Raw genomic sequence first — 25252 nt, 5'->3', positions numbered from 1 at the left:
CCACAGGAGCCGCGTGATGGCGAGCACCACCACGGCCCCCATTTTACATGGCCAAGAGGCATCTATCGACGGCACATCGGCCCGGAGGCATGTCCTTCACGGCACGAGCCTCGGAGGCAGCATGCGTTTGTCTTTGGCAGCGATGAAACACTCTTCCGCTGGGCGCATTGGTGCCATTCACACTCACCGACGGGAAAGTCGCCGCCCGCGCTGGGAATGAATTATAATGCAAATGTGTGAAGTATCATTGGTGGCTCATGCACCGCTGCAAGATATCGGTGCGCAAGGGAGCGGGGGGGGGCAGATTTTAGATGGAGAAGAGGAACACATGGGGAATCGGCGCGCACTTCCTCAGCCAGATCAATCATCCGAGGGTTTTCCTGAGAGCCGCCTTTTGCGAATCGCTCAGAGACGACGGGAACACGACGTTGAAGACGATGATGAGGTCGCCCTTCTTGCCCGGCAGCTTGCTGATGGGCATGCCCTCGCCTCGGATGATCTGGCGCTCGCCAGGCTTGATCACCCGGGTGCCCTCGGCACCGGCAACCTCAAGGCTGCGGCCATCGAGGGTCCGGATGGACTTTTTGAATCCAGTCAGGGCCTCGGTCAGGGTGACGTCGATGTCGATCTTGAGGTTGTCGCCCTCCCGCTTGAATCGGTCGTGGGGCTTTTCTTCAATGACGAACTCAATGTCCTGCAAGGTGCCATCGGGCAGTTCGTCGCCCTCGCCCGGGAACTTGATCTTGGTGCCGGCCTTCCAGCCAGGCCTGACGTCAATCTGCAGAATCTTCTCAGGATCCCGGTTCGACGATGACAGGACCTTTCGCGTGACCTTGAGCTTCTTGGTTGCGCCAGTGTATAGGTCTTCGAGGGTGACGGCCAGTGACCGCTTGACCGACTGAGGCTGCGAGCTGAAGGATCGGGACATTGGGAAGATGCCCAAACCAGCGAGGGAGCGACAAGCAGCGTCAGTGGACTTGCTGTCTGGTTGCTACAAATCGGCCAGCCCACATCGGAGCTGCGTAAAACTTCTCCAGTACAGATGAGTCTTCCCTGCGCTTGCAAGACTCTATCCAACTCGACACCAGCACACCAGCACACCAGCACACCAGCCCTGTGGCACTTACGCATGCGAGCTACGGCCGCCGAACCCTCGGCTGAATCCAGATGCTCGGTGGGTATCTTCGTCAAAGTCAAAGTCGTCGCCACCAAAGCCGGCGGACGCAAACGGGTTGCGGCCGCCAAAGAATTGGGCAAAAATGTCATCGGCTGAACTCGGAGTGAAGCCACCGGGACCGCCGGCGCCTCCAAAGTTGGTGAAGGTGAAGGTGTGGCCGCCGCCGCCGTTGCCAAAGTTGAAGCTGCCGCCTGGGAAGCCGCCCGGGAATCCTCCGGCGCCGCCAGGACCACCCGGACCACTAGGACCACCGGCACTACCCTTCAGGCCGGCTTCGCCAAACTGGTCATAGATGGTCCGCTTGTTCTTGTCCGAGAGTACCTCGTAGGCCTCTGCAAGCAACGGGCCGTTATGGATGTGGTGGATGGAGTGTCGCGGATCGAACGAATCGTCGTTTCACGTTGTTGCGGGTGCATGGTCGAGAGATGACAAAAGACTGGGTCAGATATGCCGTGTTTGAAGCCGACTCACGCACAGCACCAACCGCACGAGAACGAGGCCGCTCCAGCGAAGAGCCCGGTAGCAATGCCCCAGCGTTTGCCCTGCAGGACCAGCCTCCTCCGCTCCCCCTCCTCCCCTCGCAGATCCAGGTCTCCATTCCACACGAGCCATCAACTCGTTCTCTAGAGACGGCGATATTTGCAGCCGGTGGGCGGCTTACCGGCCAGCTCCTTGAACTTTTTTTCGGCCTGCTCCTTCTTGTCGGGGTTGCGATCGGGGTGCCACTTCAGGGCTTGTTTTCGGTATGCCTTTTTGATTTCGTCGTCATCGGCGCTCTTGGAAACACCTGTGGGACCAGAGCGATGATCGATTGCAGAGTGAGTGAGTTCCACGTCTGACTCGAAGAGCATGACAGGAAGAGGATCGCGGCTTGGCAAACCTACCGAGGATGTCGTAGTAATCCTTTCCAGGCATGGCGGTGTATGTGTGTTTGGGACAGTTGGTTGGGTGTGATGGAAAACCAAAACGAAAGGAACGATGCTGCGGATGACGGTCGTATATGTACACGAGTGGGCCACACGGGCGACCAAAGCGAGCGCGGATGCGGGATGCAGAAAACGCAGAGAGCAGAGATTCGTCTCGATGCCAGGGGCGTTGGAGGGGAGTCGCCCGCCTCCTATATGCTGTCATCGCCGGGGGGGGGTGCTTCTCGGCGATTCGGGATGTGACTGGGCGTGCCAGCGGCTCGCCTGACACGTGTCTCTGGGTGTGGCTGGAAGATGCTGGAACACACCAGAAGACCGGCGGCCCAGAGTCATGGCGTGGGGCTGGAACATCGGCGGGGCAGCTGGTGTGCCGCTGGATTGCGACCGGGCGACGCCGGGGCTGCGGTGTGGGTGTCGACTCGTCTTGCGGGTGCAAATGCCAAAAATCGATCCGAGGTGTGTTGTAGGATTATATATGCAAATGTGGAGCGACTCAACAAGGGCGTGTAGATCAGTGGATAGATCGTCTGACTTCGGATCAGAAGGTCGCAGGTTCGAACCCTGTCTCGCTCGAATGCTTTTTGCTCGCCTCAATTTTGCCCACTCTGGCACACTCCGTTCTGGTTCCGGCGCTGGCTGTGGTATGGTCTATCGGCTCTATTGGTGTGCTCTATGGGTTAACGGGTCGACTCGCTGATGCTGTGGATGACGAAAGGGATTCACTGCAGGGAACGGCAGTGACAACGGCGGTGTCGAGGGCGGTCTCGAGTCGCTGCCGGGTTATCAGACCCATCAGCGCGAAGGCTCAGCCGGCCTCGACACCAGCCATCGATACAAGTCGTTGTGATTCTCGGCAGCGTCCTTTTCTTTCGGGGGCAGCTGGCCCCATAGCAAGATCTGGCTGTTCTTGCCCAGGCGTTCGCTGCAGGAGATTTCCTGCGAGAGGAACATCCAGAAGTGGCCTGGGTGGCGGAAAAACACAGGCAGAGCAGAGAGGGCGGCGTTACGAACGATAGAGGCTCGGTTGGTGGCTCCGTATGGGCATGGCAGCGGGCGTGGCAGCGGGCATCAGCGGGACTGTCCGTGTCGGGGCAGTGACATGTCCGCCACCGGCAGTGGCAGTCACGGCGGCAAGCGGATGGTGATCACCCCGACAGAGCAGAGGCCGCACGGCGGTGAATGGCCATTGGCGTCGGATGTCGTCGACATTGCCCTTACCGTTGTTGCAGGCTTCCAGACAAGTGTCACATGGTTGCGTGACTGCAGAGCGGACGAGCCGGTTGGAAGTTGGCCGCCGCGATCCACCATGAAGCAAGCAAGCACCAGAGCAGATGGATCAGCGTCTTGCCGCCACCAGACCAGCGTCGCGGCTGACCTTCTCCGAGCCCGTCCCGAAAGCGGATCCTGGCACAGGGCCGTCGCATCGGCCGCTGGTTCGGAGTGGTCCGGGCTGCCAGGGTTTTCAGGGCGGCACCTGATGCCCGACACCCGAGCCCGACACCCGATGCCAGCCGAGCTGAGCAACATCGGAGGGCACCTCGTTGGTCCCCAGTATGCTGCTCCGTTGCAGCAAACTTACCATGATATCCGACAATGTTTCCGCTGCACGGTCAAGCAAACAGCAGTGGTGTGCCAGAGAGATGTGAGCCGGGACGCAGATGCCGCTCTGGGAACTGACCAACACCAGACCCGACCAGCATCGGCAGCCAACCCGTCTCGATCTCGACGGATTTGCCAAACAACGCAACCAACCAGCGACACGAATCCGACCGGGCCTGCGGCATTGCTGACCCACGCCGATCACCCTTATCGTCTGCTGGCACTCTCTCCACCGCCGTGGTGATCTCCACGATCAGCCTCGATCAAGTGACAGCCTCGTCCGACGGAGATGGGGCAGATCACCACGGTGGACGAGTGCACGCACGGCCCGAGTCCAGCAGGAAGGCATGGGTGTCGGTGCAGAGGGCCACTCCCCTCCGGCGACCACTCTTTCATCAGCCACCAGGCCGGGCTGCTGTCAGCCCCCACCAGCCGCCTGACCAACATGCTCGCCACAACCGTCGCCACACCGACGCCGCCATGCCATGGCGGATCAAGCGCATCCTTTGGACTCACCAGGTCAGACAAGCGACATCCCTTATTTTGCAGCGACAGTTTCGGGTCACATAGTCCTTATCGACCAACTGAACTTGCGATGGTGGCGTGTCGGTGGAGTAGAGCTCGACCTATCGCAAGAGCCGAAAGTGCAACGTTTTGGCAAATCCAGCAGATGCCAGCGCGCGAGTAGGGGATAGAGAGCGCAAGGGCGGTCGTTGGTGAGTACGCAAATCGCACAGGTCCACAGACAGAAATCAGGCGGCATGTGCGTGGGCCTTTGGACAGCGTGCAGCGCCAGCAACCCAAAGACCGCCTGTGGGGGCTCCATCACTTGCTCAGGACTCGAGCCTGGGCTGGTGGCGGACCGGCATCCAAGTGTGGGAACGCAGCCGGTCGTGGCAAGAAGTGTCCGAGCTTGCAGATCAAGACCGTCATGCCAAGCCCGGTTCTCGCGGATCCCGGGCAATCGACGGAGTATCGGTATGAGCTCGCGCTCAGCCAAGCGACGTGTTTTCTTCCTCTGCTCCTTTCCTCCTCCTCCCCACCGGTTTCATGTTGCGCGCGTGCCTGCGTGCGTGCGTTCGGGTGTGATCGTCGTGCCTCGGAGCGCACACGCCGGTTTTCAAAGACGATTGACCGCTGCTTGACGGCGATGCCTCGGCGAGTCTCGTCGTCGGATGTGCATCGAGGAGACCATCGAGAGAAACATGCACAAAGGCGGCCACCACTTACCCGGGTGTCTCCTAGCAAGATGGCCTTCATTCCACGATGGCATATTGCCGTCTGGCAATGGCGGCAGGTCAGAATACAGACGACCTTGTTGCGGAACTGTGGGTGGACCGACGGCGAGTGGCTGGGACCGCGAAAGGGCGATGCCAACGCTGTCGCCGAGGGTAACGGCGATGTCGGCGGCGACGGCATCGGCAATGGCAGTGGCAGTGACGATGACATTGATGGTATTGGTGCTCTGCGGTGTATCAGCGACATGTCCATGAAATGATGCATTCGCCGAGACTGTGACGACGTTGACGCTGTCAAAGTCAATGATGATGATGCCAGCGGCGATGTCGAAATCGAGCCAATGATGCTAGCGGTTGATAGATTTCTTTGCAGATTCCTTTGGCGCACAGAGAATGTCGGGTTTGACGAGGGCGGGGGAATATACATCACAACAAGGACGGAATCTGAACGGCCGGGCGGCGGAAGTGCAAATCAGGGACGGGTGAGAATTGCAGTATGGACACGAGGAATTACTCTGCCCATCGTGAGAACAACATCGGTGCTGGCAGGGGACTCGGGGCAGCATATCATTGCAACAGCGCACCCTCGGCAGATGCAGCGCATATTGCAAGCCTCGATCGAAGCGCGACAAGGGCGTGAGAACGACCATACTCAACAGCAGATTGACCAGGGGCGGCCGATACGCTGCCGCAACGGTCCCTCGTGAGTGCAAATTGTCCGAAGGACAGCGGCCCGACACGGGAGAGTTGATACTCACCAGGGATAGGGGGGGGGCTGTATAGAAGCTTATAACTGACCGCGCCAGACGCCGCCTGCCGAAATCCCACGCCAGATGGTGTTGTTCTTGGGAGCGACTTGCGACGGAGGCTTGAGCGAGCACAGGAAGCGCGGATGAGAAGGGGGGCGGGAAGAAAGAGCTGAGGATCCGACGCAGCCCGATAGAGGTCATCTATTCACCCAGATCTGCGAGTACGGCGGATTGATCAGCTGGCTCACGTTGGACCAGAACGTCAGGTTACGAGATTCGTCTGATTCAACAGACGATGCGGCCAAGAATGATGCTCTGTGATTCAGGCGAGGTGGCAGGGCCACTCAGTCTCTCGGGCCATGGATATGCAATCAAGCCCAGCATCGCTTTGTCTCTGGCCAAACCCCCGTCCAGAAGTCGATTCCCGGAGTTGGAGAAGTAAAGGAGTGCGTGATGCAAAAAAACGTGTCTTTTATTTTATAGTGTGTTTGAACTGTGGATATTTGGATTTGGGGAAACCAATCTAGAAATCTGAGGTTTGGAAACCGATAGGATCGGGGCATCTACAGCTTTGACGAAGCGAGGGACAAGATTCGGTTGCGAAAGAAAGGAGAAATGCCTGGGAAAGAGCCATGGTGATAAACTGACAACGATGACGCAAACAGAGGAGTATAATGGTGGCGAAAAGCAAAGACAGGAGAGAGAAACAATCAAACCGCAAGCAAGAGAGAGGGAATGACAAGGTATACGTGGAGAGGGAGGGAAGGCAAGTAGAACAGGTAGCCAACTTGGGCCATGGAGGTGATAAGCGAGCCAAGAAAACCAAGTAATAAAGAAAAGAAAAAAAGCACTGCAGGTATACGTAGAGTCCAGGAGCCGACAAGTTGACACAGGGAAAGCGCAGTGCTTATGAGGCCTTGCAGCTTGATCGATTCGAGGAAAGGACCGGGGGGAGACTTCTTGAAGGATCTGGAGGACGGATCTTGCCAGGTTGCCAGGGTAGCCGGGAGGGAGGAGTAGAACTGAGCCAAGCGACGGCGATCCTGGAGGGCTGGCAGACATTGGTGAAACGAGAAAATAGACCATAGATGTATTTCTGTTTCATCCTTCTCGACCAGCAAGTAGAAGTGCTTTAAATCATATCCGGTATAAATACGTTGACGATGCCAGGAAAAGAGGGGCGGGGATGCAAAAGAAAAATTATGAGATGAACTCGAGGCAAGGCTAATCCAGTGGCAACGGTTGGACAAAAATGCAAGGTCAGTGCAAAACGGTGTTAGTGGGGAAAGGAAGAGAAAAGCGGCGGCGACGGCGGCGGGGGAGCGGAGGAGATGTCAGCGGCTGGGCGCGGCGGCGGTCAAGACCATGGGATCATGACCAAGTTGCGATTATGAAGTGAAAGGGGTATGAAATCACACCAAAGACAAGATGCCAAAGCGGAGGGGGAAGGGGAGAGAGAGAGAAAAAAAAAGAGGGGAAATACAATTGGGGGGGGGAGGGATCCCGAACACCAGTTGAGGACAGACCAGTGCTGCCATCCATGGCATCAATCGGGCAAAGTGTGCTATGAACAATGAAGAGGGGCGGTGGCGTAATGGGATGACGACGGAGGATTGCGGAAGTAAGACGGGCGAGAAAGTCAAGTGGACCTAGGGAGACAAGAGCGAGCGGTGGCGGAGCCAGCGAGAACGAAGCGGAAAACAGGCGATACCGGGGGCTGCTGGTCGCGGGAAAGCAGCCACCGGAGAGGTGGGAGGGGCGGTTTGCGCCAAAGCCGGCAGAACGAATGAGAAACCGAGCTGGAGTGGAGAGTGATGTTGGGAGAGCGTTGCGGGAAAGGGCCTTGGCAGGACCTCGACAGAACCTTGGCAGGACCTTGGCGAGCTCCCAGCGGCCCAAGCCCAAGACAGGCCAGCGAGTGCGAGGCCATGACTAAGCATGCCACCGCTCGGTGAACTGGTTGACGGTGATGCGGTAGCAGCGGAGGTTGGTGCCGTCCTCGGCGATCTGGAAGTGATCGGCAGCCTCAAAGCCCAGCTTCTCCATGACGCGACTTGCGGCGGGGCTGCTGTCGGGGAAAAAGCAGAGCACCGAGTGCACGCTGGGCTTGGTGCTGCTGGGGTGAAGCCCAAAGAGGAAGTTCAAGAGCCGCTTGACGGCCTCGGTGCCGTATCCGTTGTTGGCTTCGCTGGGAGAGATGTACACATCCAGGCGAGCGGTGGACGGGTCGGCGGACTGGCTGACCTGAACGGCGCCGATGTAATTCGGGCTGAGCGAGCGATCGGCCAGGTCCGAGACGATCATTGTCGAGTAACTGCCGGGAATGGCAATGCTGGGGCTGTAAGGCGCGAGGTCGGGGGTTTCTGTCAGGAACTCGATCGACCACAGCTTGCAGTCGGGAATCTCGCACGGCTTGAACGATCCCGGTGGCCAGGAAGCCGACAGCGACACGGGCGAGCTTGCGGCGCTGGGCGTGACGGCATCGGCCAACCACGACGAGAACGGGGCAGCAGTCTCGACCACAGGCACAAGCCTGAGCCTGGGCGAGTACAGCACAGGATGGAGGGTGGCAGAGGAGCTGGGCGACATTGGTGGCGATAGCATGATCGAGGGCGAGACAGCGGGAAAAGGCGACATTTATAGCTGAAGAAATAACCGAGAATGGGGGGTCAGCAACGAGCCGTTCCGGACAGGGCGGATAACAGAGGGCAAGAAAAAAAAAAGAGTGTGCTGGGGCGCCAGCAAGGAATATATAGCAAGATGGGCGAGAACGGATGGGCGGCTGACCCGAGCGAAACGGCCAGAGCACCGTGCTGGATGGGTGTATGCCCACGAGGCGACAGCAGTCACAGGCGACAGCCAAAAGCGGGCGAGAGGGCGGTGCGGGTGGCGGCCAATGCAGACGAAGGGCGATCTGGAAAGGACCGAGGCGAATCGCACAGCCGCGACGGACGGGAGCGCATGGCGGCCAGCCGGTCAGCCGGGCGAGTGATGGTGGTGGTGGGCTTACCAGGTGACGGAGACAGTCGAGACGACAGGAGCAGGAACGTGTTAGGGCCGAGGATTATATCGGAAACGGACGGACGAGCAGGCCCCAGGACGAGGCCAGGACGAGGCCAGGACGAGGCCAGGACGAGACGGCAAACAAGCCGGGCCGAGGCATGGGCCCAGCAGACGACCGGCAAAGGGACCCGTAAAGGAACCGCAAAGGAACTCGCGATGGCAGCGCCGATCGAAAAAACTTTTGCAGACGCGTGTGCGCAGCGCTGTGTTGCCGCTGCGGTTGTGCTGTGCTGCTGTGGTGGGCTGTTGTTGTGGTGCATTGCTGCTGCTGTGGTGTGTTGCTGCTGTTGTGGTGTAGCGTTGTACTGTATCGGGGTTGTGCTGCTGCTCTCCGGCCTTTGCTGCAGTGCTCGCCGCCAGCTGTCGCTGCTGCCGCCCGCGGTGCGCACCAAAATCCGTCCGCCTGGGCTGCGCCGACGCCTTCATCGCTGCTGCGCACACTCACCGCTGTCCGCAGACCACCCGCTGCGCAGCGCCGCCCGCAGTGCCTGTGTGTGCTTGCGCCCGGCAGCCGCGCCCGTGTTTCCTTGCGCGGCAGTGCGGGGGGTGGAAGCGAGGCCGCCCGCCCATTGGCCGACCCGCGCGCGCGTGGTCCGGCTGGAACAGCAGGCCCCTGTGCAACGCAAACTCTGCCCAGGCCCCAGGGCCCGCGCTGCCGCTGCCTGTGCTGCGCGTGCGCCCCGACCCACGCCGCCCCAGGGCCGTCGTGTGGACGTGCTTGTGTGGTGTTGGCCTGTTGCCCCTTGCCCTTGTCGCTTCGTCTTTTCTCTTTCCGCCTGGGTGCTGTCGTCAGTTGGCCCTGGGAAAGCATGGCCTGGGAAAGCATGGCCTGAGAAAGCCCCGGACCTGGTCACTCATCCGGTTTGTTTGCCCTTGCGTTTTTTGTTTGCCCTCTCCTGGCTGCCGCCTTCCATCACCTGGGTACTGGGTGCTGTCCGCCTTGCGTTTTCCTCGTCGCTCGCTCGCTCGCTTGCCCTGCGATTGGTACCGCCGGCGGCCGAACAGAGCCAGCCAGCGACGAATGGAGCCCGACCAGTCGCACCTCGGTTTCATCAGTGGGAGCCTTGTCCAAGCGTTGGCTGGGCAGGCGCCGACATTGGACTCTTGGTAAATGTGCTGTGGGCGTCGCAGGAGTACACCGTGTTGAAGAAAGAATGGGACACATTGTCTCTTTCGGAACAACACGGCGAGGGCTTGACGGCGACGCTCAGCCCGCATACTTGTTGTGAGAGCCGAGCCAGTGGGCCAAGCCGGCGCGGCCAGTTGGCGACCATTCTGCGACCATTCTGCGATCAGCCGGCGACCAAGGTTGCAAATCAGGTGGATCGGATTGGTCATGGTGTCTCGGACTCGTTCGCATGCGGTGCGCCGGCCGGAGCAAGGGGATGGAAACGCCCGCCCTGGTTGAACCGAATATCATCTGGCCGAGGTCGGTGGATGGTGCAGCTTCGATGGATACCACTGCACCGAGTGTCCCTGCTTCGATGGATACCACTGCGCTGAATGTCCCTGCTTCGACGAATGCTCTTGTTTTGATGAATGACCCATATTGCCAGGTCTCTCGCCTCAGCAAATCGCTCGTGCTGGTGAGCGGTACTTTTACCCAACGAATGTCGAGCCAAGGAGGTATCGCTGTCCCGGTTGAGGCTACGACTGTCTGCCACCTCCTTGCGCCTGTGACCGAGTTGAATAGAAAGAGCGGCTGTCTCGACATCTGAAACCTCGGCGCATCTGCGTGCTTCTGCGTGCTTCTGCAGTGACCCCCCTGCCAAGAGCAGTTTGGATCGACACAGCCCCGGTCTGCCTGGGCTTGCCCTCCCTGTGTATCCCTCCGTCTCATGCCCCGATTCTGTGTGGTCGGCAAACTTGTTCAGCCGGATCCCGATGCGACAGGGTATCAGCCCCAGGGCTCGCTCCCGGCTTGGCAGGACATTGACGGCATGCGCTCGGTGTGAGCAGAATGGCTGTCCTCCATGCCTCGGCCCACAAAACGCCTTCCTGGCCAGGGGAACTCTCAATCTCCGACCCGCGCAGCCGACAACAGCCGACACCGTCCGCCAGGCTGGTCTGTTTGGGCATCGCCTCCTTGGTTCCCGACGGTCAGCAGAGCCGAAGCGTTGCTGCGTTTTCTCATCCTCGATCGCCCTGCGCTGCACTCTGCCGACGGTGCGAACGACTTTGACCCTACAGCGAGCAGTGGCATGTTGTCCCCGGTTGGCAACATCCGTCGTGTATTACTGTTGCCGAGCCCTGGTTGGTTCGGTTGTTGAGGTGCTCGGCCTCGCCAGAGCTCAAGGTCGATCTTGACTTTTGGTTTGGCTTGTGGCTCTCGACGCTTGCCGTCGCACATGTCCACAGACGAATCCTGCTGATGCATCTCACTGGCATTGCCGTCCGTCATGGATAGTGCTGACTGCCGCTCATCTTGTTGCCGTCTCCTCTGTTTCGTCCAGATCCTTCTGGTTGGTTCGTTTGGGCGATCGAATTTGCATCCGCTGTCGTCTCAAGGCCAGCCCATCAAGCATGATTCAGACCGACACAGCCGAGCCCAGCCACAGGCTGGCTGCCATCGTGCTGGCTAGCCATCATCCGGCCTTGGCTGCACAGCCTCCACTGCGCCGTCCTTGCTGGGGTCCTTTGTGGCTCAGGCGCGACTGCGCTCACCCGTTGCGGGATTAATGCGGGCCAGGGCCCTGGAGCGCGCACGTGTGTTGGTCTGCCGCCAGCTGCACAGTGTCTGTGGGCTGGCTATAGTTGTGGCGTACCAAGATGCACCAATCGAAGCACGGTGGGGGCAGGCCAGCTGTGCCTTCAACGTAGTCTGTGTGCGAGAGCAAGTCGCTTGCCGCCGGATCGACCGCGAATCGCAATTTGCACAGGCTGTGTCAAGCGCGTCCGAAGGGACACACACGCGCTGCTGTATGACGCCGCGCGCGTGCCGCCATTCCCGTTCGGGCTTCCACTGGCTCGCCGTTGGTGCATGTGCGTTCGGAGAGCCCAGTGCTTGTTCAGGCTCTGTCACCAGCAAGGCCGCTGCCCTGTCCTGCCCTGCACCTGCCCACCCGGCCGTTTGGAATGCCGTTCTATAAAACCAAGCCACTGCCGTTCTCTCCTGCGGTCGTCTTTGCTCTTGTTCGATTCTTCGTCCATCCGACCAGCGACATGCTCCGCACGAATCTTGGGGCTGGCCTGCTCCTCCTTGCCGGAGGACTGGTGTCCGTCTCTGGTACGCACCCTGCCCACCAGCCAGCCAGCCAGCCAACCAGCCAGCCAGCGACTGTCCTTTGCGACCGCCTTCCCCCCCTCCGCCAACCTGCCGTTGCTTCCAAGTTCTGTGCCGCTAATCCGACTTCTTCATATGGGTGAATCCCCAGCCCAGCCCAATCTACCCTCCATCTCCCCTTACATTGGATGTGTTCTTGATGGCCCGACCCGTCTGCTCGACACCCGCATCGTAAGTCCCATGACGCTCTTGCGTTTTTCGCTGGTGCTGCGGTGCCACAACTCCTCGGAGGCTTGGCCACTCACATCATTCTGGCTCCTTTCTGGCCATAGACCATCTCGCCCGTCACCGTTGCCAACTGCCAGGCCCAGTGCGCCAAGAGCAACTACAAGTAGGCTGAGAGTTTGAGCTCCCCTCCGAGCTGGCTGGCAGTGTTCTGACATGCCCGCCCGCCAGCCCGTCGCCTGCAGTCATGTCAACCACCACCGATCATCACCGAGTCTGCTCGACAGTCGTCCAGCCTCGGAACCTCCACAGGCGACCACCTGACCTGACCTGACCTGATCCACACGCCCCCACCGACCCATCCAGATTTGCCGGTCTCGAATATGGAAGCGAGTGCTGGTGTGGCCAGCAGATCCACTCGGGAACACCCGCCGGCACCAACGACGGGCGAACGGTCGGCACTCTGGTCGCCGATAGCCAGTGCAGCATGGCCTGCTCCGGCGACAGCACCGCCAAGTGTGGTGCTGCCTGGACCGCCTCTCTGTACTTTGCCGCCGGTGAGGGTTGCTACTACGACAGCAGCAGCCGAGCCCTGCGCGATCTCACCGTAAGTGCCCCTGTGTCTGAATCGACTCCGTGCTTGATGTCGGTCGGAGTATCATGAACAACCCACGGGATATCCTTAAGCATCCTCGGACTCATATTAAATTGCCGCGAACGCCTCCTTCTTCTAGGCTCCTTCGGGCAGCTCGCTCAGCTGCAAAAGTTACTGCCTGGGTCAGAACTACTAGTAAGTTTTTGGATCACATGCATTTCTCTGGGAACCGTGCAACTCCACCGCGTACTGAGCAAGTCGGGGGCAATCGTCTTTCATCGATCAGCTACTTCGGCTCCGAGTACGGTGGCGAATGCTACTGTAGCAACACTATCTACCAGGGTCCCGGCAACGCCGGAAATGCCAACGCTCTTTCCGGCACTCTGGCGCCCTCGACCGACTGCAACCAGCCCTGCAGCGCCAACCCGAGCTACTACTGCGGCAACAGCTGGAGAGCGACCGTTGGCTTCACCGGCCTCAAGCCTATCTCCGGCTCTCCTCCTCCTCCCCCTCCCCCTCCTCCGCCGCCGCCGCCGCCGAACCAGATCTACCAAGGCTGCTACGAAGATAACTCCAACCGCATTCTTCAAGGCGCCAAGAACGTAAGCAGTTCTGTGCAGCTTTGCATCTCTGGGAGATCCGAGTTGTGTCTAACCCTTCCCGCATCCTCCAGTATCAATTGGTCTTGAGCTCTCCCACAGTTTGCCAGAACTACTGCTACACCCAGGGCTTCAAATATGCCGGTGTCGAAATTGCGCAGGAGTGTTATTGCGGAAACACCATTGTCAGCGGTGGAGCTGGAGGCGACGGTGCCGCCACGGCCGGAACTCTTTTGAGTGACAGCCAGTGCTCCACCAAGTGCGCCGATGGTAGTGGCTGCGGTGGCCCCTGGAAGCTCTCTGTCTACTTGTCTGTTGCTCCCCCGCCTCCCCCTCCTCCGCCGGCCAACCCGCTCTACCAGGGCTGCTATGTCGACAGTCCCAACTCGATTCTCCGCGACGCCTCCACTGTAAGATCCGAGCTCATTGCATCGCCGCCATTCGATGAGCGCGCACCAATCTTGACTGCTTGATTATGTTGTACAGCGTTTGCCACGAATCCCGGAAACATCCACTTTTATCGGGAGGTTATTCCCCAACTTTTACCAGGAAACATGAGCCCTAACTTGTCTATATTGCTTGTTTGTTCGCGTAGACCCAGGTCAGCTTCAGCTCTCCCGCGGCTTGCCAGAACTACTGCTACACCAACAGCCACACCTTTGCTGGAATCGATGCTGGAACGTGCTACTGCGGCTCGCAAATCATTTCTGGCGATACAAGTGCCGACGGCAAGACTGCTGGTACCCTGGTTGCGGACAGTCAGTGCTCGCTCTGCGCCGACGGAAGCCGCTGTGGCGGCACCGCCCGTATGGCTGTCTATCTCAGCACCGGAGCCGGCTGCTACATTGACGGCGCCACCCGTGTCTTGACGGGACAGTCTCTGGTAAGGCGCGAGTGGCGATGCCTGGATAGGGGCGACAGCGACAACCGGCGTGGTCACCGACATCGCTTCGTGTCTGTTGTGTGCGAATCGCATGTGGATTGCGTGCTCACCAGTACCTGACCTTTTGTGAATCCAGGGAAGCAGTGGCACCCTGACCCAGGAGTCGTGCAAGGCCAGCTGTCTCGCCCAGAATTACATGTGAGTAGCAGCCTCGCAACTATTGGTCGCTCTTCGTTCCCATATCCGTTCCTAGACTTTGGTTGCTCATCCGCTCGCTTGTCTTGATGCCTGCATCTATCCACGCGCGACAGCTACTACGGCACTGAATACAGCTCCGAGTGCTACTGTGGCAACACCGTTGCCTACGGCGGCACCGGCGGCAGTGGCAGCGGAGTCATCGGCAGCCTGGTTGCTACTTCGCAGTGCTCCTCGCCTTGCTCCGGCAACAGCAAGGAGACCTGCGGTGGTGGATGGCTCGCACAAATCGGCTTGACTGGCTACATCCCTCCCCCGGCGCCAGTGTCCGCGATCACCTTCCCGATCCAGGTCCCCACGACCTGCCAGACGATCACCACCCGCAAGAGCTGGTATGACATGTCTTCGACCGAGCGCACCCGCTACCTGAACGCCCTCCAGAAGCTCAAGACCTCGCCCAAGGCCTTTGGCGCGTACAACTACGACGACTTTGTCCAGATCCATCTGGACAACATCTACACCGCCCACTATCATGTAAGCCCGTCCGCTGCACAGTCATAGCATCACATCTTTGCAAGTCGCTTTGCGTCGAATCCTCGGGGAGTGTCTGGGGGGGGGCATTATATTTGATGGCTCATTCACCAACATCTGAACCCCATTGGCGACTCGCGGGGTTCTCTCTCTGTTTCCAGGCTGCCTTCCTGCCCTGGCATCGCTGGTTCATCTTTGTCTTCGAAAAGCACCTGCAGCAGTTCGATTCCTCCGTCTTCTTGCCCTACTGGGACTGGGGCGCCGACTCGCACAACCCCGGACAGTCTGTTGTCTTTGACCCCACCACCTTTGGAACCCACAACTGGAACGGCGACAACTGCCTGTTCGACGGTATCGCATCCGGTACGTATGGTTTGTGTGGGTGGCGTCGTTGGCAGGACATGAGTCGCGATTGCGACACCTCGTGCATCGTTTCGGTAGCCGCTGTCGCGTTCACCAGCCAGACGCATTCTGCTGGCGATTTTGCAGAGCGTCAGGGGCTGGTGTTGGGTCTGTGTCGATTCTGACGGTGCCACCCCCTCTCCCGCATTGCTCACCATTTAGCCTGGGTTAAAGCCTACCCCACCAACCTTGCTGGCGAGTGTGTCAAGCGCCAGTGGGACAACCCCACCTTCATTACCCAGGATGCCTTTGCCACCAATGCCGAATTGGACTCGACCCTGGTGTACGGTACGACCGACTACAACTACTTCCGCACGACTCTCGAGATCTACCACGGAAGCCCTCACGGTAAGTCGCCCCACTCGAGCGGCCGATGCGAGTCAGCTCCATGGACAGCAGATACGATGATGGGTATCAACCAGCGAGTACGAGATCAAAACAGTTTGTACTAAGCACATCTTTCTGGTGCCACAGTGTACGTTGGTGGCCCCAACGGCGACATGACTCCGATGTACTCTCCCAACGATCCTCTGTTCTACCTTCATCACTCGTAAGTGCATGGTGACTTTTGGCCTTCCGGCTGTCGATCGATCTGTCTGGATCGGATCGCGACTGCGACCGCACAAGCGGATAGAAGTCGTCGCATGATCCGTATCAATTTGATACGAATCCATCCTCTGCTCCCGACCCGACACTTGTGTCGACATTTCGATGCTTGTATGCTCATCATAATGCCACCATCCGCCTTTCTCCAGGAACGTTGATCGCATCTGGAACCGCTGGCAGAAGGCCAACCCATCGGTCGCCAACACCTACGCCGGAAACCCCACCGATGGCCTGGCATATCCGACGGATGTGCTTCCCTCGTTCTCCCCCGTGACGGTTTCCCAGGTTCTGGCGTCGGGCTCCCTCTGTGTCCAGTACCAGGATCCTCTCCCCCGAGCCAGCAACGCCTTGGCAGACCAGACTCCTCTCGAGTACGGCCCCACCATTCCGCTTGAGTGGTTTATGGGCCGCGTCGACAATGCCACCCTGGCTCAGTTTAACCAGCTCCATCGCGACTGGATCGATAGCTACAACCAAGGCCTCGGCCTTTGAGCTGTCTTTGAGCGACTCTCCTCACCTCGATCCTCGCTAACCCGACCAGCGGCCCTCTATACAAAGCCCTCCCTTTTCCCTCGACATCCTCGTTCTTCAGAGATTCCTCTGCTTTATTGTTCCAACCAACGACGCACAGGACACGCCTTCAGGCCTCTCCGAGCCATCTGTCCCCTTCTCGCCCACCACTGCCCCCACCACCATCTCTGCTCCTGCAAGGCTGTAGCAAACTGAAGTTTAGACGCTGGGCTCCCAGCAACAACAACCGCCCCTTTCCTCCCGGCTTTTGTTTATTCGTTCTTGCTGTTTGTTTTTTTTCAGCTTCAACTCTGACCCCTCCTCAGTATCTTTCTGTGGAGCCAAATGTGTAAATCGCCACAACAACCCACCGTCTTCTGTCTGACTTGATTTGTGAAATTCATTGTGAAATTATAGTATCCGTTTCAATCAATCAATGCTCCTATCTCGGCCGATTTGCATCACGACGTTGCGACTGATCGTGTGTGATCTGTGCAAAACGGTGATCTCCTCTGCGCCTCGTGTTCGACAGAGTGAGGTGGCTTCGGGAATGGTGGCCCTGATAAAATCATGCTTTTGGAAGTGATGGTGGTGGTGGTGATGGAGCGATGGAGTGATGGTGGTGGGAGGACGACAGCCATCCGATGCGACTGCGCGTGGGTCTGGCTATTCGCGGCCAGCCACGGACTGGCCAATCGCAGCAACCCAGCAAGGGCTGGGGCAAGGGCTGCATCATGTGTTGCTGCGCCACGGTGAAACCCTGCGCTGCCCTAGCGCCAGCCCTCGTTTCGCGCCCGCCACGACCGAAACGGAAAACCGAGCGGGACAGGGAATTTTGATACTCCCTCTTTCCATCATATCCTACTGCCGTTTGCCCCATCAATTCGGTTAGGAGACATCAGCCATGGGTAACTACTCCATCATGCCAGAGCATCCATCCATCCATCCATCCATCCATCCATCCATCCATCCATCCATCCATCCATCCATCCATCTATCCATCCGTCCATCCATCCGTCCATCCATCGATCTGCATCCATGTCTGGCTGTCGAGCCGGGTTATCTGGACAGTCGTCGAACGGCCACGGAACAAGAACCAAATGGCAACTGTCTGCCTCCCGACAGAACCCCACAAGACGCACACGCATCAATGCACTGGATAGAGGCAGAACACAGGATATGTGTGGCAGCCAGAGGAGCCCAACCGAGCCGCTGCTACAGTAGCTCCGCGCACCATCAGCCGCACCGATATGGACGACCCGCGGCATCGAGCATTCGCCGCACACGATGCACACATCAAGCCATCTGTGGAACTGATCGTTGCAATGATCCGGAAGCCACAGATACTGCGCTCTGCCAACTTCGCTCTATTGTCGCTCGGATCCACTTGTCGGGGATGCTTTGACCGCCAGCCTGTGTCCGGGGCACATTTGCACATGGATAGCAGGTCACTTGGATCGACCGATGCCAGTGTTTCAGATCAGCCCATAGCAGCTTACCAATTGGGACAGACACACAGATGGATGGATGGACTGGAGTGTGTCCCGTCTTGCGGTGCATAATCGGCGTGTGCTAATCTGGCAACCAACGCTCCTCCACAGGTATCAGCAGAGACAGTCGCCACAAGCGCTCGGCCACCGGTGCCAAGCGTGCCCAGATCCGCAAGAAGAGAAAGTTCGAGCTCGGTCGCCAGGCTGCCAACACCAAGATTGGTGCCAAGCGCATCCACACCGTCCGTGTTCGTGGTGGCAACCTCAAGTTCCGTGCTCTCCGCCTGGAAGCCGGTAAGAGGCTGTGGCGGGTATCATTGGTGTTTTGTAGCTTGAGGCTCTACGATCCGTCGGTGATCGAGTGAGTCGGCGCATGATCAGACGAATCAGTGGATGCAAAATGACTGACTGCTGCCGTCGGCTGGAATTGCAGGCAACTTTGTCTGGGGCTCTGAGCAGGTCGCCCGCAAGGTCCGTGTTATCCGCGTCGTCTACAACGCCTCCAACAACGAGCTTGTCCGCACCAACACCCTCGTCAAGGGTGCCATTGTCGAGATCGATGCCACTCCCTTCCGCCAGTGGTACGAGGCCCACTACGCCACCCCCCTCGGCCGCAAGTCCAAGAAGGTAACGCATCTCATTGCATCTTACTGCATCTTACTGCATCTTATTGCATCTTATTGCATCTTACTGCATCTTATTGCATCTCATGGCAGTCCAGAGGCTCTGTTTGGTCGTGCTAACAGTCACACGCGAATGCTTGTCTTGGTACAGGGTGTCGCTGACTCTGAGGAGGTGAACAAGACCCGCTCCAACCACGTTACCCGCAAGGTTGAGGCTCGCAAGGCCCTCGCCAAGGTCGACCCTGCTCTTGACGAACAGTTCGTTGCTGGTCGCATTCTGGCTCGCATTTCCTCCCGACCCGGCCAGTCTGGTCGTGCTGATGGATACGTCCTCGAGGGCAAGGAACTCGAGTTCTACGTCCGTAAGCTCAAGGTAAGGACTGTCGCTCGCACGCACCCGAGGCCCCTCCAGCCTGCCTACTTTCGTCTGCCTACTCTCGTGTACCCTGATCACTAACTGGTGATTCTCTCGTAACCTTTCTCTCCCTCTTTCACATCGCATGCGCTGTGCTCTTCGACAACAGGCCAAGAAATAAACTCGCAGCTGTGTGTGATGTTTATAGTAAGCTTCTTCTCCATCTGGATCAATAATACATTGATTCGTGCCGTCACAGCATCCGCGCGTTCTTTCCGGACGGAGGCTGTGGGCGGGTTGGTGAGCAATGTGTGAGGCTGTGTCATGGGTGCTGGCGGTAGAGTGGGGCATGGAATGGAATGCAATGCTCCTGACACCATGGGAGTGGCCGTGGACGATGCGGACACCGCAAGACTTGATGGGCGATGATGTTCCGGGGCGATGAACGTGTGTTGGAATTCCAGATTCGGCGGCGGGTGTTTCCTTCTGTCCTGGGTGTGTAGGTGTGTGTGTGTGAGTGCCAGAGATGTGTGTGTGTGGCTATCACTCCACGTTTGGCGTGACTGTTGTGGAGCCGCAAACAAACCGGCCCAAAAAGGCAACCCAGACGCGCCTGTGGGAGACACTACAAACTCTGTTGTCAGGGAAGTGCCTGCTGTTGCTGCCGCCTCTGTGTCTGTGTCGCGGCAACGGCATTTGTGGTGCTCTGCGACGCGCTCTCCGTCGCGGTTCCCAAACACATCCTCTGCTGTTTGGCAGGCTCTTCGCTGCTGGAAAATTTGGCTCCCAAGGGCCCTTCTCCGAAAGAAAGCCCGCATAAAAGCCCTTGCCTGCTGCTCCCCCCCACCTGTCTTGCACCCACGCTTGCTTCTTGCCTGGACCATCTCCTCCATCCTACCGCACCTTCTCGCTCGATAGCCATGCAATTCAAGACCGCTGCTGTTGTCCTCGCCTCGGCTGCCCTCGTCCAGGCCCAGTCCTGCCCCAACGGCCTGCAGGCCACCTTCAACCTCTGCGTCTCCAACGCCCTCGGCGCTGGCAACAACGACGCCTTTACCGCCTGCACCCTGCTCCAGAACGACCAGCCCAGCTACTACAAGTGCCTCTGCGACAAGTTCACTGCCGTCAACCTCTGGTAAGCATGGTCACCCCGCTTCCTCCTCCATCTGGACCAACAGGCGATTCTGTTGCCTTGATCAGCCGGGCCCTTCCTCGCTGTCAAACAGCCTTGTCCATTTTCATGTCGATGAACCCGGTACTGGGACCGGACGGGACGGGGCCGGGGACTGAGACTGGGATGAGGCACCGGCACTCGTCAAGCCGCCTGTGGTCCTCGGTTGTGCCATCGATCTCGCGATCTCCGACCGTTGCTGCACCAGGGAGACGCTGCCCCTCGGTGGTGATCGATCGAGGCACCCACATCCGGCGCTGTCCTCAAGGCACATATGGATCACATTGCTAACGACGACTCTCTTTGGTTGCACCTCCACTCTGCGCTTTTGTGGCTCCTGCTCGCAAACAACAGCTACAGCAACTTCTGCAGCACCGATCCCGGCGCCTCGGCGTCTCTGCAGCAGCAAACTTCGTTCTGCGGTGCCGTTAGCAACCTTCCCGTTGCCCCCGCTTCGACCACCTCGGTCCCCGCCTTCACTCTGCCCAGCCAGCCCACCACCAGCAGCAGCACCAAGCCCAGCAGCAGCGCTTCTCCCACTACCTCCACCTCCGATAGCCACATGACGGCCCCTCTGGCCGGCGCTGCCGCCGTCGTCGCCGCTGTCTGCGCCATGCTGTTCTGAACACCGCTCACCCTGCCGATCCCCTCCTACTCAACCATAGAATAATAAACCTGAAGACTGTGCCCAGCAGATCCGGCGAGTGGATGCAGCTGCGCTTCGAGCTCTCCTCTTCTCTTTTCTGCAATGCAGTGCATTAGCCTCTCGCGGCTGCGCTCTTCGTCCTTGGCCGAGGTCGACGTTTTCTTCATTTGCCTTCGTATCTCTCTCTCTCTCTCTCCGCTCGTTGCGGCAGCGACATCGATTCCTGCCCGTTTGTTGGCAGCCAAACCTCTAGAACTCTCCGCCCTATCTACACGCGCACCTCTTGACTCTCAAACCCAATACAGCTTTCGCTTTTCATGCTCAAACTGTGCGATCATCGGTCTTGGCGAGATCAAGACCGTGCTCCGTTCGCTGCGGGTTTGCGCGGTGGCGCTGTGCGGGGCGCGGGGCATACATCTTGTTCCGCGGCTTCGACACCCAGAACGACTCGGGTTGCCAATCTCTCTCCGCGTTCATGCCAAGTTTGTCGCCTTGCAGAGCGGAACGCCGTCTATGGCCAGCAGTGCCTCGGTCGATGCCGCTGCTTGCGGATGCCATGAAGCCGTGACTGCGAGGCGGCCCAACGGCCGTGCTCGGCCAGCGGATCGTTTCGAACTCGACACGCACAGGCCGCAAGGTTTTCAAGGCCGTTGCCAAGAACGGCTTGGTGCGGGGAAGTGTTTCGGCCATGGCGGTGCCGCACCGCACCACCCGCGAGAACAGCGAGGCAACAGCGAGAGCGCACGAGGCGAGAGCATCCCCGGCAGAGGCGATGTCCCGCCATCTGTCCGAGGGCTTTCTTTCTCGCCGCCTGGTTTGCCTATTTATCGCTTTCCGCCTCTTGTCGCTTCGGCACACACTCGCAACCTTCTTCTCCGCCATCGCCCCAACCCCCGATCGCTGCAAACCACATGGCCTATCAACCACCCAACCAATACGCCCCGAGAGGCACTTACCAGCAGCCATACCAACCCGGCGGCTACTCCCAGGGCCAGCAGCCACCATACCAGCCCGGCGGCTACTCCCAGGCCCCGCCAACTTACGGCCAGCCCTATCAAGGCCAACAATATCAAGGCCAGCAGTATCAGGGCCAGCAATATCAGGGCCAGCAATATCAAGGCCAGCAATATCAAAGCTCGGGCCCCTATAGCACTCAGCGACCGCCGTACCAGCCCGGCCCGACTCCCTACAGCCCTCCGACTGTCCATCCCACTCTTAGCCAAAAATCCGACGGCTACCAACCCGTCGCCCCGGCCAGGATCGCCACTCTTCCGCCTCCAGGTAGCGTTTTCTGGCAAGCATTTCGGCAGAGTGCCTGCGACTGTCTGGGTTCGTCGCTCAGGCCTGGTCATCCCCGACGCCGTCCACTCTCAAGGCAGAGCTGTTTGGCGAAAACAGCCCGGTCGCCGCCTCTCGCCTGTCCAACACAGGGATCTCTCCTCGGGACTTGCGCTGCGTGGCATTCCCATGTGCCCGTTATGCTGCAGTGCCTGCAATCGCCCCTTCCTCGCCTCGATTTGCTGGGTTTTTTGCTCACTCTGACCTATCGGTTCGTGGTCCCCTTTAGGCCAGCCAAGCGATCCATATGTGCTATTCCAACGTGAGCCATCGACCGCCTCATGCGGCGGCACTTTTGATTGCTGACGACTGTGTCATTTTTGGTACCGCTGGCTGACCGCGCTTGCTCTGTCCAGGTGCCGATCGAGACAACAGCGGCCGAATCGATGCTGCAGAGCTCCAACAGGCCCTTGTTAATGGTGGGTAGATCGGTCGCCTAAACGGCCAGCCAAGATATGCGTGTTGAAGCAGGAGCGGCCTACCGGTTTCGTATCGACCCGCTGACCATGCACACCGCATCGTCGCTTCCTCTCGCCGCTTCACGCACAGGCGACTACACGGCGTTCAGCCCCGAGACCGTCGGCACCATGCTTCAGCTGTTCGATACCGACGAAGATGGCCGAATCACCTCCACCGAGTTCCAGAGTCTTTGGAAATATCTGAGCGACTGGCGCGGTATCTTTGACCGGTTCGATGCCGATCGCAGTGGCAACATCGATTCTGGCGAGTTGACACAAGCGCTGGCGGCTTTTGGATTCCGCATCAGCGACGCCACTTGCCGCACGCTTATCCAGCGATTCTCCAAGAAAGGTATGCGATCCTGTCGAGCAGATCGCAACGCGGTAGCTGTGGTGACCGAAGGCGTGTCTTGAATTGATTCGAATGAAAGCGCAACGGCCCTCGACGGGGAGCACAATCGTGCGGCGATTTGACTGCCTTTTCAGACTCTGCGAGCTCGATGTCGTCCAGGTCGCATGCCTTTCTGTCTCACTTTCGGTTGTAGTGGGGCCGGACTGACGTCGCTCCCTTTCCAGGCCGCAGCGATATTTCATTTGATTCCTTTATTCGGGTGTGCATGTCGATCAAGTCTGCCACCGAAACGTTCGTGCAACTGAACCCCACCAGCGTGAGTACTCGATGCAGGATGAGGGCAGCATTGTTGGTGGTGTCTCCTCCGGGTCCCTGCTGTCGTTACTGCAGCTGGAGTCGTGGGCGTTCGTCCTGGCTGATCAACTTGTTTGTACATTAGGACAACCGAGTTACATTGGACTATGAGCAAGTAAGTATCTGAGATAGGGTTGATGATCTGCGGCACCGCTCCAATGCTGCCGAAGAAGGGCTCTGATCGTGTGGATGCCATGCTCGTGGGTTGTGTGTGAACTACGTTTCTACATCCATCAAGCGATCTTACTCGATTTTGTCTTCCCATTGCAGTTCCTGACGGCTGTCATCCGAAAGTAACTGTTCCTGGGCAGCTCGACAGCAAAGCCCGCCGTGCAGCCTGGATAATGTCCACAACTCATGAACTCGAGGTGCCAAGGGCAGTCTGCATCCGAGTTCGTCCAGCGCCAGTTCGACTCTGAGTGGAGCACATCTTCACACCCCCGGATCGGCTTTGTTCTTCTTGGATTAACTTCTTCGGGTGTGATCGCCGGCCGTGAGCGCGTGTCTTTGTTGATGATGAAATACAGCACTTTCGAGCAAGTCAAGACGCGACGGATGCACCAGGTGGTGCCCTCCTCCCATAGATCATGCCAACGCCACGAACGAGCCACCTGAATATGCACTGTTTGGCCTGGGAATGTGCTTGGGCGAATGATAGGCAAATGGATGAACAATGACTGACCGATCTATGGCCGATCTATGGTCGATATGTGACCGATCTGTGGTCGATATGCGAACGGCGGTTGAGCGATGGTGGGAAGGAGGTGGGTCCATGGGATCACTACGGTCATATAGGGCATTGAGGGAATTTCGTCAAGCCTTCTTAGCACAGTGGTAGTGCGTCTGCCTCGTAAGCAGAAGGTCGCGTGTTCGATCCACGCAGGAGGCAACTCGGAATCTTTTTGGCTCCCGATTTCTGCACATCGCCATCGAGCTTTTGCCATGTCGGGAATGCAGTAAAGCGACCGCCGTCGAGCAGCCACAACTTGTACGGCCGGTGGCTCTGCTTTTGTACAGGTCATTGTGTGGTTTATTGTTGGCCGGTGGTCCTGACGAGCGGTGGGTATCGCCGGGGGCGCTACTGGAAATGGCCCTTCAGCTTCTGCAGGGCCTTGAACCGATGCGAGATGGTGTTCTTCAGGTCCTTGTCCATCTCGGCGTAGGTCTGGTCGAAACCGTCGGGCTTGAAGATCGGATCCCAGCCAAAGTTGGCCGGACCCTGAGCCGGGACGATCGTGCCGTCGGTCCGGCCCTCGAATAGAATCGGCTCGGCGCCAGGGCCCTCGCTGTAGGCAAAGGTGCACAGAGCATAGGCCGAGCGGTCTCCGAAGCCGATCAGCATCTTGTTCAGCCCGTCATGGCCGAGGCTTTCCAGGAACCACTTGATGTAAGGGCCCGGCAAGCCCTTGAGGGCGTTGAAGCACAGCGATGTGTCCTCGGTGATGACGGGCCCTTGGATGATGGCGGCTGCACGGCGGCACTTTTCCTTGGCAATGAACTCGGTGGTTCCCTGCAACTCATCCAGATCGAGGGCTCGGTTGGAGAGCACAATGTTGCCGGAGCCGCTGAGGATGGCCGAGACCTCCTTGAGCTTGTTGGCGTTGCCAGTGACGAAGGTGATGTGCTTGGACATGGTACGGAGGACGATCGGGAAGCGAGATCGAACCGATCACACTATCAATTTTTCCGGCCCCTCGCGGCTGCTCATCTCGGTCACCTGAAAGTCACGTTGGATGTGACGCAGCAAAGTTGGAATCCGGCCATGGTCTGTTGACGGCATTTGGTATCACCTTGAGCCGATTGACGGTGGTGGTGGGCAATTGGTGTGGAGGAATGACCAATTGTATCATTGTTGGAAGCTCCACTCCGATTGCGGACAAGAACCACCACCGTCTGAATCTCTCTGGTTGGAAACCTAGTCAAGCGTGGCTGTGTGTCAGCGAG

At 58.7% G+C, this 25252-nt stretch overlaps 9 protein-coding genes and 2 non-coding genes across 11 annotated transcripts; 6 read left to right on the top strand and 5 right to left on the bottom strand.

The window, feature by feature from the left end:
- Nucleotides 1-364: 364 nt before the first annotated feature.
- BJ171DRAFT_476640 (uncharacterized protein) lies at nt 365-2092 on the bottom strand (the record flags this gene model as incomplete). Its single annotated transcript, XM_053108841.1, has 4 exons — nt 365-911; nt 1128-1509; nt 1839-1964; nt 2062-2092. The coding sequence occupies 4 exons, from the start codon at nt 2090-2092 to the stop codon at nt 365-367; spliced, it is 1086 nt and encodes a 361-aa protein (XP_052964510.1).
- Nucleotides 2093-2603: 511 nt separating this feature from the next.
- BJ171DRAFT_t212 lies at nt 2604-2676 on the top strand. Its single transcript has one exon. It is a non-coding gene; the product is annotated as a tRNA-Arg (tRNA).
- A 76-nt stretch (nt 2677-2752) lies between these two features.
- Nucleotides 2753-5121, bottom strand: BJ171DRAFT_461356 (FAM72 protein-domain-containing protein; the record flags this gene model as incomplete). The annotated part of the gene is made up of 5 exons (XM_053108477.1): nt 2753-3065; nt 3322-3363; nt 3683-3705; nt 4219-4328; nt 4933-5121. 5 exons carry the CDS (start codon nt 5119-5121, stop codon nt 2896-2898), a joined length of 534 nt encoding a protein of 177 aa, XP_052964509.1. The 3' UTR covers nt 2753-2895.
- Nucleotides 5122-7426: 2305 nt separating this feature from the next.
- Nucleotides 7427-8815, bottom strand: BJ171DRAFT_180218 (uncharacterized protein). Its single transcript, XM_053106055.1, has 2 exons — nt 8700-8815; nt 7427-8332 (listed from the first exon to the last, which is right to left on the bottom strand). The coding sequence occupies exon 2, from the start codon at nt 8324-8326 to the stop codon at nt 7622-7624; it is 705 nt and encodes a 234-aa protein (XP_052964508.1). The 5' UTR covers nt 8327-8332; nt 8700-8815; the 3' UTR covers nt 7427-7621.
- A 1061-nt stretch (nt 8816-9876) lies between these two features.
- Nucleotides 9877-10882, bottom strand: BJ171DRAFT_514040 (uncharacterized protein). Its single transcript, XM_053111802.1, has one exon. It carries the CDS (start codon nt 10590-10592, stop codon nt 9960-9962), a length of 633 nt encoding a protein of 210 aa, XP_052964507.1. The 5' UTR covers nt 10593-10882; the 3' UTR covers nt 9877-9959.
- Nucleotides 10883-11914: 1032 nt separating this feature from the next.
- Nucleotides 11915-16503, top strand: BJ171DRAFT_476636 (uncharacterized protein; the record flags this gene model as incomplete). Its single annotated transcript, XM_053108840.1, has 14 exons — nt 11915-11978; nt 12127-12206; nt 12308-12366; nt 12567-12807; nt 12949-12990; nt 13050-13397; nt 13505-13804; nt 13990-14277; nt 14414-14475; nt 14589-15006; nt 15165-15366; nt 15580-15753; nt 15880-15955; nt 16161-16503. 14 exons carry the CDS (start codon nt 11915-11917, stop codon nt 16501-16503), a joined length of 2697 nt encoding a protein of 898 aa, XP_052964506.1.
- An 871-nt stretch (nt 16504-17374) lies between these two features.
- Nucleotides 17375-19250, top strand: BJ171DRAFT_514033 (ribosomal protein S8e/ribosomal biogenesis NSA2). The gene is made up of 5 exons (XM_053111801.1): nt 17375-17429; nt 18123-18305; nt 18445-18638; nt 18786-19007; nt 19159-19250. Exons 1-5 carry the CDS (start codon nt 17426-17428, stop codon nt 19168-19170), a joined length of 615 nt encoding a protein of 204 aa, XP_052964505.1. The 5' UTR covers nt 17375-17425; the 3' UTR covers nt 19171-19250.
- A 598-nt stretch (nt 19251-19848) lies between these two features.
- On the top strand, nt 19849-21128 carry BJ171DRAFT_514032 (uncharacterized protein). Its single transcript, XM_053111800.1, has 2 exons — nt 19849-20124; nt 20515-21128. The coding sequence occupies exons 1-2, from the start codon at nt 19910-19912 to the stop codon at nt 20783-20785; spliced, it is 486 nt and encodes a 161-aa protein (XP_052964504.1). The 5' UTR covers nt 19849-19909; the 3' UTR covers nt 20786-21128.
- A 470-nt stretch (nt 21129-21598) lies between these two features.
- Nucleotides 21599-24003, top strand: BJ171DRAFT_514030 (uncharacterized protein). Its single transcript, XM_053111799.1, has 7 exons — nt 21599-22087; nt 22374-22406; nt 22501-22563; nt 22694-22954; nt 23179-23270; nt 23394-23423; nt 23579-24003. The coding sequence occupies exons 1-7, from the start codon at nt 21718-21720 to the stop codon at nt 23603-23605; spliced, it is 876 nt and encodes a 291-aa protein (XP_052964503.1). The 5' UTR covers nt 21599-21717; the 3' UTR covers nt 23606-24003.
- Nucleotides 24004-24048: 45 nt separating this feature from the next.
- BJ171DRAFT_514027 (inosine triphosphate pyrophosphatase-like protein) lies at nt 24049-24944 on the bottom strand (the record flags this gene model as incomplete). The annotated part of the gene is made up of 1 exon (XM_053111798.1): nt 24049-24944. One exon carries the CDS (start codon nt 24939-24941, stop codon nt 24387-24389), a length of 555 nt encoding a protein of 184 aa, XP_052964502.1. The 3' UTR covers nt 24049-24386.
- BJ171DRAFT_t213 lies at nt 24126-24197 on the top strand. The gene has a single exon. It is a non-coding gene; the product is annotated as a tRNA-Thr (tRNA).
- Nucleotides 24945-25252: the final 308 nt, after the last annotated feature.

Source organism: Polychytrium aggregatum (assembly GCF_025602895.1).
Source record: "Polychytrium aggregatum strain JEL109 chromosome Unknown BJ171scaffold_31, whole genome shotgun sequence".
In the NCBI taxonomy this organism is placed as follows: domain Eukaryota; kingdom Fungi; phylum Chytridiomycota; class Chytridiomycetes; order Polychytriales; genus Polychytrium; species Polychytrium aggregatum.
The sequence above is the reverse complement of the archived record's forward strand: the minus strand, read 5'-3'. Positions and strand labels throughout refer to the sequence as shown.